General features: G+C 37.9%; 2 protein-coding genes across 2 annotated transcripts; one reads left to right on the top strand and one right to left on the bottom strand.

Annotated features, from left to right (window-relative positions):
* Nucleotides 1–6,715: 6,715 nt before the first annotated feature.
* On the bottom strand, nucleotides 6,716–8,982 carry LOC121969896 (40S ribosomal protein S19-like). The gene is made up of 4 exons (XM_042520206.1): nucleotides 8,777–8,982; nucleotides 7,557–7,647; nucleotides 7,265–7,448; nucleotides 6,716–6,945 (listed from the first exon to the last, which is right to left on the bottom strand). Exons 1-4 carry the CDS (start codon nucleotides 8,864–8,866, stop codon nucleotides 6,885–6,887), a joined length of 426 nt encoding a protein of 141 aa, XP_042376140.1. The 5' UTR covers nucleotides 8,867–8,982; the 3' UTR covers nucleotides 6,716–6,884.
* A 427-nt stretch (nucleotides 8,983–9,409) lies between these two features.
* LOC121979620 lies at nucleotides 9,410–10,200 on the top strand. The gene is made up of 2 exons (XM_042531644.1): nucleotides 9,410–9,615; nucleotides 9,684–10,200. The coding sequence occupies exons 1-2, from the start codon at nucleotides 9,493–9,495 to the stop codon at nucleotides 10,110–10,112; spliced, it is 552 nt and encodes a 183-aa protein (XP_042387578.1). The 5' UTR covers nucleotides 9,410–9,492; the 3' UTR covers nucleotides 10,113–10,200.
* The last annotated feature ends 4,353 nt before the right edge of the window (nucleotides 10,201–14,553 follow it).

The following is a 14,553-nucleotide window of genomic DNA, read 5'->3' as shown; positions in this document are numbered from 1 at the left end:
ATAAAAAATAGAAGGGAGATTTTTTCTAAACAAAATTCTGTTATTTTTCTTTCTTTGTAACCGACATCAACGGTTATAAAAAGGGGAGGTGGTGCCCCCTAAACATAAGTTTGTTTTCTCCTCCTTCCCCTAGGGCCAGCACCACCTACTACTCCTCCTCCTTCCCCTAGGGCCAGCAGCCCTCTCCTCCCTCCCTAGGGCGGGCACCCCTCTCCCCCTTGCTAGGGTCAGCGCCCCCTCTCTACCTCCCTAGGGTCGGCGGCTTGGAGAAGAGGAAGAAGATGAGAAGGAAGAGAAGGAGAAGGCGCCCCATCCTAGGGCTCCTTTTGGTGGCCGGCGGTTTGGAAACAAAGAAGAGAAGAAGGGTGGTTTTGTCTTGGTAGATCGTCGCCCACACGACGTCCAAGGAGAGGAGAGGAATACGTCAGAAGATCAAGAGGTCTTTGACTATAAAGGAAAGGTACAATTAGTTCTTTAATTCCGCTGCATAATTGGTTTAGTATCTTTGTATGGATACTGAATACCAACACAAGAGGCAAGTGATCTTGTGCTTTAATCAAGGTGTGCTTTGATCTGTCAAGAACTTGCTTGATTGATCAAACACATGTATAATCGAACATGTTGGTTGCTAGGAAAAGTTCTGTACTTGTACAATTTTTTTGTACAGGGAAATCGAAACAGAACGAAATTCCAGCGCCTTCACAGAAGTCCTCGGAGTAGTTGTCAGGCATAGCAACTTTGTAACAGAGTCGTAGCAGGAGCCCGAAGTAGTTGAAACCTTAAATGGATGTGTAGTAGCTCGTATATGTGTTTTTTCTTTGAAGCTTTCTCAAGACTGCCTTATATAGGGCATCGAGGGCCCCTTCCATAGCCTTGGAAGGCGTCTCCAATGGGATAAAGTTTATCCCAAACAGTCCAGCTCTTATCTACGAGGATGTCCAAATTTCATCCTATGAAAGGCGCCTTCCATAGTCTTGAAAGGAACCTTCCATGAACAGTACGAAGGCACCTTCAGCTGCTTGAAGGCGCCTTCGGACATTGTTCATCTGAATGCAAATTTGCTCCATTGTCCTGCAAAACAACATTAGTTCAATAAACCAAATAATGACTTACAAGACAAGTGTTAGCACAATAATAATGAGCAGTAGTAATTTGTTCCTGTCCTCCTAGGACCTGGAACTAGTCAAACTCTCAAATTAGGGATCCGAAATGGACCTAACCTGGACAAACGTCTACTGCCCCCTTAACCGCGACTCGCCCTCACTTAGTCACTCTCCTCTAGTGACTTACCTTTACTTACAGTTTGCCAATTGTCCGGTCCGTAGACCCAACTAGACTTCCTGCCAGATATTCGGTCGGCCCGTCAACCTATCTGGACTTTGCACTAGCTATCTGGTCAGCCCGTTGACCTAGCTGGACTTTTCGCCAGATATCTGGTCGGCCCGTCAACCTATCTAGACTTCTCACCAGATCTCCAGTCGGCCCGTCAACCTATCTGGTTAATCTCCTGCACACTTGGTAAGGTGGTTAGATCACACTAATACCTAACTTAACTTACTTGTCATTTATCAAAACTTGAGTTAGACCGTTAGTGCAAACTGCACCAACAGTTGAGGTGGAGGGTTGAGTTTCCAAGATCTCCTCTTCCTTGGATTGCTCTTCTTCCTCTTCACTTGAAGATGTGGAGGATTCCACTTCTTCCTCCCTTGAAGATGTGGATGATACCTCCTCATCTTCCTTCTCCTCCTCGGATGTTGAGCATGAGTCACCATCCGATTGGTCCTTTCCTTGGACCAATAAACCCTTCTCCTTGGGTTCCTCAACTCCTTGGAATTGTGTAGTATCTTCATGGAGTGCATTCACCTTACTCCAAAGCTCATGAGCACTCTTGTACTCACCTACATTTAATACCACTAGGAGGTAATAAATTCAATAGAATTTTTGTTACCTCCTTATCCGCCTCTGATTGCTCCTTTTGCTCCTTAGTCCAATACCGAGGTCGGAGACACTTCCCCTTCTTGTTCGTTGGAGTCTTGAATGGTTCTTCCAAAGCCATCTAATGGTTTCACTTCATTTGGAACCAAATCTCCAACCGCTTCCTCCAATACTCAAAATCATCATTCTCGTATGGAGGTAGGATCTGAATATCCCATCAAGGGGCCCTTCAAACTCCATCTTCCTCTAGCGCTTTGCTCCCTCAGTGATTAGTACATAGAAGAGCGATCTACTCTAATACCACTTGTTGGGACCTTGACGTCCGCTAGAGGGGGGTGAATATCGTCTCACCCAAAAAGTTCACTTCCTATAATGTTAGTGCACAGCGGAATACAAAACAAACTAACAAGTAGAAAGCTAAATTAAGACAAGAAGAATGAAGATAAGCAAACCATAAAGACACGCTCGTTTACATGGTTTAGAGATAAAGCTTCTACTCTATGGTTGTCCGTAAGGTGGATGATCCAGATCCGTTGGTGGATGATTCCATGGAAAACCCCAGCTAGTTTAAACCTCCTTCTCGATGGTGAAATCTCACCACAATGTTGATCCAAAACCCTTAGATCACAAGAAGAGCTTGGAGCACTTAGGAGACTTCTAATAGATTTTAACCAAGTCTATTTCATCAACATTGGCCAAGTATCCCGAGCTCTCTTAAATAGAGCTCAGGAGGAAACACTTAGCTGTGTTTCTCGCCACCAGTTGACTGTAAAAACACCAGTCGACTAGTCTTAAGTGGAATTCAATCGTTACAGGCCGACGGTTCGATACCAGTCGACTGATGAAAATACTAGCTGACTGCTCTACATGAGTTGAGCGAACAGAAGCATTCAGTTCGCTATCAGTCAACTACTACAATAATTGCTATAGTAATTGCTATAATAAAACCCTAAATCTAAGATTTTACCCTGAGTACAATCTCTCATACACTCATCTTTACCCGTACAATCTCAATCTTGCCTTCTAACCTCCTCCATCAGCCTTGCGTTCCTCAGATGCTTCCCTATCCTTCATGCATTGCCTTCAAGAGCTTCCTTCGACCTTGTCATTGTTGTCAGGTCTTCCTTTGCCAAGAGGTCGCGCCTTCAGGACTTCAACCTTTGTCAAGTCACACTTAGACTTACGTTGCCAAGACTACATGCTTGGACTTATACCGCCAAGACTCACCCTTAGACTTTTCCCTTTGCCAAGTTCACACTTAGACTTTTCTTTACTGTACTTGCATCCTGCACACTCACAAATACATATCAATACAATAATAAAGCTAACTTAAACTTTTTCCCAAACTTCAAAACCTAGAGTACTCAGATTGCTCCAACATCAGAGAGGGAATTTGTCGAGATGTCAAGTCATCAAATTGTCAAGTCAGTGAGTGCTTTGAGTGTTGAATCAAGGAAGCTAACGCCGAAGGCTTGAGACGGACGCCGAACAAACTCAGAGCCTGAGTCCGAGTTGCATGAGGAGCATTGTCTGAGGAACAAAGACATTGAGTTCTGCAGCGAGACAGTCTCCTTAAAACATATTCATCCCCTTTGGCGGTGCTAAGAGGTTATACTTAGACGTCTATTTCCAAGGATAAAACAGTGAGACCATGACATAACCAAGCATAGATTAACGTGACGAACTGAGCATATACCTGAACGCTATCACGAATATCTATCAAACGAAAAATTGTTCTGCATAAAGCTGAGATAAAACTAAGGGATTGAAAGAAAAGAGCACTCTTGTTTTTCCTACTTTGCTTTGCTACACGAAGAAGAGCTTCGAAGAAAGCTATTCAAGTTTCTGCTTTGCTCACTGCTTGCTTCTCCTTATAAAGACGAAGTTGAGCAAGCTTGTGAGACACGCACGCTTATGCATGCATAACATTTGTTGTTCATGTTGCATGTAATCCTTGAATGCAACCCAAGTGTCATTCATGCATATCAAGATAATGCATGCCATGCATATGGTAAGCCATGTGGCGTACACAGGTCGAGCAGGTATAAGAGACTAATGACAATTTTGACTGTTTCACATAGACACATTATGTCTTGACAATGGTCTATTATGGGTAATAGAGTTCACATAAGAACCCTTGGATTCGTACAATCTTGACTCTGAATTCACATTCCCTCCAAACAATCGATCAGTCGTAATGTCACTCAATCGATGTGGGATTAATAACCCACAAGTCGCATTTCCATTCACATTTTTCCAACAGGAACTACAATCAACTGACGAAGAAGTGCTTAATCAGATGATGCTCACATAATGAACTAGGGTTTCCCCAAGTCTTGTATCAATCTAGATCGGATCTGTGGTAAAGAAGAGGAAACTCCTCTATTGCACCGCGAGGAAGGTGGAACAGGAGATGAGATGATGATTTGAACATGTGGATGCATAATTCAAAAGGTGATGGAAAAATGCTATCTCCCATGTAACTCCGACGATCGACTGAGCTCAAATCGGCGGTATTGTTTGGCATCAGAAGAAGTGGCAATGTGGTTGTCGTCGAGTGTGAGGAAGATGAGAAGTGGATGGCCGAAGGAGTGAGAGATCACTGGACTGAGGAAGGAAAAACCCTTGATCCTTGCCGGTGATGGTGGTGATGAGATGGAGTGGAGGTGGCTGGTGATCGGTGGAGGAAGCGGATTCCTGTTCTCGTTCGATGACCACTGTTCAAAATTGATGCGAACAAATTTAAAGTGTAGCTTCTCATATTTGATCTCACAGATCTAAATGGATTATCCAAAAATCTCTAAGTCTTGATCAATAGCTAGATCAATTCAGATCTAGATCCAAAGGCTCCAAATCTTAATCTATGGTACTGATCTACTCTCCCTTGAGTTGGATGGATCAGATCTTTGATTGCTAACTCAGATCACTCAAATCTTGAATGAATGGTCTAGATTAGACCAGATTGGATCTCTTCCTTTAGCCCTAGATTTGACTCTAAACTTGATCTGACTTGAATCCATGTTCCCTTTGTTGCCTACAAAGAAGATCACATTCAAATATTTAGTAATAATTTCAAAAATATAAAATAAATCATATCAAAGCTCAAAATGAATCCAAACTCATAAAATGTAATATAAATGCGAATTTAATACACGAGAAGATAAAAAAAAACATGAATGTAAAAGCCTAAATATTGTGATAAAATGATGGTTATCAGTGACATCACTCATTTGTGCTATAAAAAGCTCCGCCGCCCGCGGACCAAAGTATGCTTGATACTCATTACTATATACATTCATATTTCATTACTCTAATTATTGTTCATCTTCCTCACATTTTTACGTTTCCGGAGATTTTACTTGAGAGTTGGAGTGAAAGGCCGGAGCAACCTGGTCTCTATTCTATCCCTCTTCCTCACTCTCTTACTCTTCGCAGACTCTTCCGGTGTCAGGGACAGCTCACTCTTTTCTTCAAAATCTCTACGACCTGGTCCATATCAAAGACAGCATACCCCTCTCTTCCTCCTAATCATGGTAAGTTGGTCAACACCAACAACACTTCAACGATAATCCATCTCTCACCAATTTCAAACGAAATCATATATGATTGCCATCAAATATCATAGGTTAACATAGATTGTTGTTGTATCGTGCCCAACTTTAGATTGTCTTAGATCTTTGTCTTTTAATGGGAACGCTTAGAATTTTGTTGGGAACAATCATGGAAAAAAGATAGTTGATCGAATGTAAAAAAAACAAAAAAAATTAAATTATTATCACTTTTTATCAAAAGTGTACCTATTATTATCACTTTCATCAAAAGTGTGTCCAATTTTCAAAACAACATCCTATTATAATTATCTTCATTTAACCGCTTTAACTTTATCAATTTTTTTTAACAATTCGATTAAAATCACTCACACTTCTCATAGTTGATACAACAATATTGAATCGTTTTTTTATTAAATTGACGTTTTTTAAGTATAATAGTGTTTCATTTGTTATAATTTTGATTAAGTTAAAATAATTTTATTATGATCATAATTATTATTAATTATTCTAAATTATAACGGTATGTCTATACTTATTACAAGTTCTCCTATAATAATGAAATTCATTTTGATTAAATGGGAATGATTTTAATTAAAATTAAATAATTTTAATAAAACTAGTAAAATATATTTTATTATAATAATATTTTGTGATAATTTTAATTAAATTGGAAGAAAGAAAAAGTTAAAGCATGGGATTGTCAACAGTCATGGGGTGTTAATTAAAAGGAAAACAAGAGAACTTTTAATTTTTACACGAGTAAATTTAATTTGAATTAAAAAATGATCCTATAAACACGATTGTAAATGTTAATAAAAAAAAGGCTTTTGCAGCAAAAAATTTAGAATCCTACTTTCACAAACCCTAAGACTGATAAACTCTAAATTCACACACAATACCAGAGTTTTTTTTTATAAATCCAGTTAGCCTCACAATTAATTAGGCATTTAAAATTCGTAATTAGACATGAATCACAAACATATTATAAGACATTTTCTTCTAAAAATCTAAAAATATAACCGCTCTGACACTTGGAGATTTACCCCGATAGAAAATTTTACAAATCGATCATCTCCAAGACCTAATCAATTAATAAGTGAATTATAAAATAATAAATAAATAAAAATAAAAATAAAGACCTGTTCGTTTAGATGCCCATCATATGGTATCATTCTCGCAGATCATAAAGGTTTTGAAACCATTTGAATGCTAAGCGCACAGACACAGGATTGATATAAAGTGACACGATCGATGATTACTTGGAATTAACAAAATATCTTTAAATTAAATCGTACATTATCTCAAAAGGACAGATTGACCAAAACAAACAGATTAAATCAAATGACCAAGACCAAACAGTGCCAACATTTTGGTAAACACAAAATGTTCAAGTAGCACCTAGACACGGCCAGCGACTTGATCAAGATCACGCTGTCCCTGTGAAGTGATTTTCCGTCCGCTGGGGTAAAGAAAAGAAGGAACACATTAGTAAGATAGAACTCAAGGCAGATGACATTCAATAACACAAAGTATCTGTTGCCAAAAGAAATTGTGTATTGATCTTCATGATGTTGGAACTGGTAATTTAGCCCAATTCTGTAAAGATGCAAGGCATATCAAACTCTCTTGATTATGTTCACAATACAAGTCAAATTTCCATTAATTTGTTTAATCTCGTGTACTGATGTGCACCAGTTCAAAATGAACAGTTTAACTTCTAGTAGACAATTTAAGTACCTAAAGTGTGTATAAGAAGATAAGAGGCATGGAATGCTTACCCTTTAGGATCAATCTCAATGATATTCATTTTCTGCAACTGCTGCAGAATGTGGCGAGCAATTGCACCGCTACTCTTGCAGAAATGTGGCGGGCAACTTCCATTCCTCTTCCGGCCTCCGTAAATTTTCTGGAAGCCGCCTACTCCAATGCCCTGCCTCAAATAAATTTTCCTAGCCATAGAAGCTGCATGAAAAGAAATACAATGAGACTGGAATGTATGAGAACAAAAATTTCTCCCCTTTAAAAGGCAATTATTATAGATGTAATTATGCATGGTGTGATACTTGTTACCTGCTCTGATATAATACCAATCTGAATCATAAGGAGCGAGTTCCTTGAACCTTCCAGTTTTTACAATATCCGTCCACTCAGGAAGCTCCATCTATGGAGAAATGTAAACAATACAATTGATTAGTAGTTAAAAGAGAGAGGAGTCACCTAACACAAATGTTGCATTTACTTGGAAGGAAATAGATTAAGTCCTTTCTACCACTCCAATTACACAAAACAAAGAAAACATCAGAATACCTGGGTATAGAATTTTTTGAAAATTTTATATACGACCTGGACCTCATATCAATACCTATCTATTTGCATTAAAAAAAAAACAGAAAGAGAACACTTCCACGTATCAGAATAATGGAATGTATAGTTTAATGGTGATTTTGAAGTTGGCAACAACTTACTTTAAACAAAATCAGTATTATTTGGCAATTGTGTTATAGTGTAGAGTTGATCAAATTTAAAAAATTCGTGCAAAAGCATATGAAACACTTCCCTTCAGCTCAGAAGTAATAATCATCATCATCAACAGGCAATGTTTGTCCGAACTATTTAACATCAATTACATTCTTACTCCCGCATTAAACTCTGTACAAGGCTATATCGCTAGTTACACTCAAAGCCACATTTTTTTTTATTATATTTATCTCTCTATACACCTTACACCTAATTATAATACCATATTTTGTTTTATCATTTAGTTACCTCACATTTAATACTTATAGGAAATAAAAAAGTGTGAGACTTCACTCAAAAATGTTTAACCATATAGTATTATTTCAAATGCACTGTTAAATCTCTCTTCATTGACAATAACTATAAACTGAATTTCTTTTTTCCATTCAAATCGCCAAAAAAAAAGTCTTTGAATCCTAAAACATCCCTAAATTTGTGAAAGCAAATAGCCAACTCAATCTTCACTTCTTGAGTCATTTCCCGTTCCATGCAGATCATAGGGAGTTTTATTCTCGCATTAAACTAACTAAAAAAAACAAAGAATGCAAAAAAGAACAACAAAACTGCCCATAACGACGATGGTCTTCCTTCATAAAACAACTAGAAAAAGGATTCCTTCGAAACGAAAATGTCAAAAAAAATAATAATAATTACACGATCATATCCCAAAAGCAACGAAGAATTAGATCAAAACCAAACGAGTACAGAGAAATGGAATCCCAAAACGCACATTTACTAGCAAATTAACACGACAAAATAAAATTGGATAGCACCTTGCCAGATCTTTTGAGGTGGGCCGAGTATGCCTTGACGAACTCATGAGGCGAGACGTCCTTCAAGGTCTTAGACACCACCTTCTCCATGCTGCTGTTGCAGTTTCCGAATCTCCCTCTCTCCTGCCGCTGCTTGGTCGCTGAAGAGGAGAACAGCGGCGAGAAACGAACTAGGGTTTTCAGAGAGCCGAATCTAGGGTTCCGCTTATATAGTAAGCAACGACTACGGTCCAATTACTTAATATCCAATTCACTTGAAGCGGATTCAGATCCGTCAAATTCGGATCCGGGTCAAATGGTGAAACGGTTAAATCGAAGTGCGGGTTCTCTTGAAACGTTTACGCACCCACAATTTTGGATGCTAATTTAAGCAGAGTTTAGAAGTTAATTTGATAAAAACTAAATAGTTTCCATTTGATTTGTTTTGTATTTATTCGATAGCATATATAGATTTACTAGATTCCATAAATAATAAAAAAAATAACTTAAGTTCTTAATGTAATATAAAACTGAAAAACCAGCGCCTGGGCAAGGAGTCACGTATATTAAACGATTAAATGTAAAAATTTTAAACAATATTTTCGTAATACAACCAGTTATCAATGGCCACTTGTTCTATCACATGAGACTTGCTCCAATAATGAAGATAAGAATTGGGTGTCCGTCCCCTTGTTCTCTGAAAGAGAAGATAACAGACGAAAAGAAGAAATCTCTCCATGAAAACAACAGGAATTCCTTGCAGCAGAACAATGTTTTCACTCTCCTCTCCTGCGACTCCTCTCCTCATCAAGTCCATGGCCTCCCCTAAACCTGCCAACAGAGTTTCAGCAACCAAAAAGGTGAGTCCTTCCTTCCCTCGAACCAAAAATCCATCTTTCTGCTCTAAACTAACGAGCTCCAAAACCAGGGATCTACTGTGTTCCCAGTAGGAGAGCCTGGTCCAAGACAGTTCAACACTGCCAACGGCTCGTCCCCAGTGAAGCTGCTCACCAATGTGGAGAAGCTGAGACTGCTGACCAAGGCAGAGAAGGCAGGGCTCCTGTCTGCGGCAGAGAACCTCGGCCTCTCCCTCTCTGCAGTGGAGAGGCTCGGACTCCTCTCCAAGGCAGAGGACCTGGGGGTCCTCTCTGCAGCGACAGACCCGGCCACGCCCGGAGCTCTCCTCAGCTTGAGCCTAGTATTGCTTGCTCTGGGCCCTCTCTGCGTCTATCTCCTGCCTGAGGACTACCCCTGGGAAGTGGCGTTGCAGGTCGCGGTCGCTTTGTTCTGTGTGCTCGGTGGATCTGCAGCCTTCGCAGCGTCCAATTTCGTGTCGAATTTGCAGAAATCCAACTAAGACGGGCTTGTTGTGGAATTCTCGAGCTTGTAAAATTAACGAAGAATCAGTTTTACATAAAAGAAGACTTCTCGAGTTGCCAATATCATGATAAAGCTTTTCTGATCTAATGTTCTATAGCTATATCTCATATATATATTGAGAATATATTTTTATCTTTATTTGGGCGAATTCTTTGCATTGATTGGAGCAAATGTGTATTGTTGCCTTAATAGCCACCTCATACTCTCAAGGTGATCTCACATTCTCCATTAAAAAAAAAAAAAAGGAAAGGGAAGGAAGGGGAAATAAGGGGAAAGAAACTTTGAAACTTGTTTGGAAAGGAGTGAGAAAAGTGAAGGAAAGGTAAGGAAGGATAAGTTTTAACCTTCGTTACTCATGAAAAGAGAGATTTTATTACACCTCGAATTGAGGTGTAAGGAAGAGGAAGGGAAAATAAAATATTTTTTATCCCAATTCTATCCCTGTTCTTAATAGTTTAAGAAATATTTCAATTTCTAATTTAACTATGTCGCCGGAGTTCAATTTCCTAGTCTTCTTCACATCTCGCTTGCTACCAGATTATTAGAGGAGGGGATCCGACACGTCTTCTAACTGAATTGAAGGGAGAAACTATTTTTGTCGTCAAAATTTAAAAGGATATCTACTATTTTTTTAATTTTTCCATCAAAATTTAATAAGTTTTTAAAGAATAGGAATTCTCGTTATCAGCGTTATCTTTCAAATTTTTTTATTTAAGATTTTTAAAATCATTATTTTCATTATTTCTCATTTAATTACTTGATTATCGATAATTCATTATTTTGTTATAAATAGTATAAAAAATTAATTTTTTATTAAAAAAATAACTAATTTAAATGATAATATAAATAATTAATTTTATTATTAAAAATATCTAATTTATATTTATAAAATAATATTAATATTATGAAAATTTTCTAATTTAAAAAATAAGGGTATTTTTGTAACTTTATCTATTTAACCTTCATTCCCCTTCCTTTCCTCCCAAATAAAGCAACACATGTTACGTTAATGAACCTTCTATCCCTCCCAAACAAGGAGAAGTTAAATATTTTACTTCCCCTCACTTCTCCTTCCTTCCCCTTCGTTCCCCTTCCGTTAATGAACCTTCCCTCACTTCATCCAAACATAGAGTTAAGAGAGTTTATCTAATGCAAGTTTGGTTCACCCGACTCCATCCAAATCATAGGTGATATTTTGTATTTATTAAAAATTAACACTAAGATCCATTGAAGTAATCATTTAGGCAGATACTAACGATACTAACAACCCATGGGGAGAGAATAAGATTTAATTTAGAATTTTGTATTCAATTTTATTAACTTGATAATTTGATTATATTTAATAAATATTAATAATTTTTTGGTGGATAAAAATAAAAAATGAGTCCAAAATCAACTTATTTGTTAAAGAAAATACTTCTCACAAACTTATTATAACATCTTTTATTTATGTAATAAGATTTCATTATATGATCTTGCCAAAAACCATAGCCTAGAATTCTAAAGCTAGACGTCTATTTACCTTTGGAGGAATATAGTCGTTTATCATTTCTTGTAATGACAAATTTTCATTATCAGATTCGATGCTGAAGGTCTACTTACTCTTGGGAGACTGTAAACAATTATTATTTCTTGAGATAAAAAATTTTCATTCTTAGATTTTAATGCTAGAGGATTTGTTTTTGGGGGATCATAGTCATTTATCATTTTTTTGTGATGAAAAAAATTTTATTCTCAAATTGTAAGATATCATAAAATTAAATAATAAATATTATTGGATGGAAAATCTTATTAAATTTTTTCGGAATTTTTAGAAATTTTTCGAGATTTAAACGGAGCCCATATGACTCGTTTTAAGAGGACGAATTTCAGGACTAGTTGGAGGCTTGCTTGGGACACCATTTATATGAGAGTTGATTAAGGAGTTAACTTAGGATTTAATTAAGTTAACCTAAGTATTTAATTAAAAACTTTATCCCTAAATTTCTGCTTTCCTCTCCCGATTCCCATTTCTCGCGCGATCTCCACCTTCTCCGATTCATCTCCACTGCCGACGCCGAGCTCGCGATCGCCGGCCATCTTCTTTCGCGTGAGGTTAGGGCAAAGACTCCATCGGCTGTGTGAGAGCAGTTGGCGTTCTTCCTCTTGCGGTTTTCTCTTCTTCCTCTCGCTCTCTCACGCGTGAAGATAACCCGACATTGACGGGGAGCTCCTCCTACCTGCGATGCCGTCCTCGTCGAGTTGCTTGAAAAAGGGCTGCTGGAGCTCAAAGGGGTGCCGATTATCTCTGGCCGTGCAGACGTCTCAGTGGCTGATTCTTACGGGCGATCGACAGTGATCCGACGGAGCTAGGGCACGGCAGGGAGAAGTTGTTTCGTATCTTTCCCGGCCGATCGAGCCCCTTTCGCTTCTCCTCTTCGATCTGCTCGCTGGGGGGCGAATTGGACCATCACCAGCTGAGGTGGATCATGCGACACCAACTATAGGTGATTGATTTAGGTAAGGCTTTGTCGGGAAATTTTGTGGATTCAAGGATTCTTGTGTAATTGGTTTTGTTTGTGATGATCTACCTGTTCTGGATTAGAGGAAGCATTGGATTGGTGTACAGTGGACTTTCTCTGTTGTCGTTCACTACCTCTTCACTTCTTGCAGCTGTTGAGGTCTCGGTTGAAGAGGTGGGGATTGATTTAGGTGAGTACTATTCCTGTTTGTTAGAGTTTAGCAATTCTTTGATGTATAATTTGGATTATGGACTGATTCTTCGAGAGGATTGGTGAATAGTTACGGACAGTGTTCTTGCTAGAATATGTGCTTCAGATTTGTTGTCTATACATCAAGGTGAGTTTCCTTTGGTGATGTACCTCTAGATTTTTCTTATTACTACTCTATTCTATCAGTATTGTTAATGGTTATTAGGTTATGTCTAGTTTAGAGCTCATGGAAGCATGTAGAAGGATTTGTTGTAATTTTGGCCAGGAGTTTCTAGTAGCATGCTTTTTCGGATGAGTCAACATTGAGGTCTCTGGATTTGGGTAAGTTTTGGAGTTGATTTGTAATGGTTATTTGGTGAATGATTTATGTAGATGGATACATGATCGTTATTGGTATGTGTTGGATTGATTGGGGTTGGTATTGGGTTGGAATTTGTGGATATGGTGATTGGATGATATAGATTGTTATGTGATCATTCTTTGGATCATTGGATTGATTCTGGTTGGATTATCAGATGTGGTGGTTAGGTATTGATTATGTGGAAGAATTATGCATGTTGGATTCATGATGTTTAGCGGTTGATTTAATGGATTAAATGATTGGATGATTATTGTATTTGGAAGTATTGTGATATGTTGATTTGGGTGAGTTTTTAGAGACGAATCGTGTATAAACCCATGCTAATAAGGTTGTATGATTGAGGATTGATTGGAGGATTTATCAGAGATTAGATTTGAGTGGAGTTATCCTAATTGGGTAGAGATTTTATTTAGCTAATTTAAATCTTATGAATTTAGCTAAATAAAATATATATATATTGATTTACGCAGGACTTGGATTCGGGACGAGCGTCTCAACGTGGGATTTCCGGACACGATCTACGTATTAAGGGGAGTATTTCTTCCTTGGCTTCTATATATTTCTTTGAGCTTAGTGCATGGTTATTATTCTATGGATTAGGCTGCTTTATCTTATATCGTGTTCGTTTGTTGCTTTCCTGCTTGATACCTATGCTTGTTCTTTGAGGTGCTCTAGTTATATCATATATAGTCTCAACTTTTAATTTCTACTCTGCTGTGTATACACGTGTAGAGTATGTAATGTAGGGATGGTCTGGTTGATTGGATTACCATGCTAATTATGTATATGATGTGGATTGTACGTAGGTTGGTATGCGTTATAGGACTCATCATGTTGACCGTACATTTACATGTTGTATGTACACACGTATTTGGTTATGTACTTTTGGAGGAGTTGTGTTGATTGTATGTTTGTGGTCTATACAGGTGTCTGATGTGTTTATTATTGGAGGATACATGTTTATTGTACTTATGTTCTGTGTATATGTGTCTAGTGGGATTATTAGAGATTTTTGGTTGATTATACGTGTGTAGTTGTGTACATGTGTTTGGTGGGATGTGTGGATGTATCATGACGATTATATTCATGTGTGGAGTGCTTATGTGGTTTGGAGGTTGCATTGATGATAACAGTGTCGGTATCATGATTATATATATATATCTATATATATATATATATATATATATATATCATGTTCATCATTCATTGCATCTGACGATTATTGTCTCCCTTGTGGTTGAGATGATCGTCAGTCTTTTATAGTTGTCCATTCGACCACTGATGGAGAGTGGTAGCTGAGAGTGGAGCTATGTCATGTCCTATCGCGCTTACTCACCTACTCAGTA

Source organism: Zingiber officinale, chromosome 1B (assembly GCF_018446385.1).
Source record: "Zingiber officinale cultivar Zhangliang chromosome 1B, Zo_v1.1, whole genome shotgun sequence".
Lineage (NCBI taxonomy): Eukaryota > Viridiplantae > Streptophyta > Magnoliopsida > Zingiberales > Zingiberaceae > Zingiber > Zingiber officinale.
The sequence above is the reverse complement of the archived record's forward strand: the minus strand, read 5'-3'. Positions and strand labels throughout refer to the sequence as shown.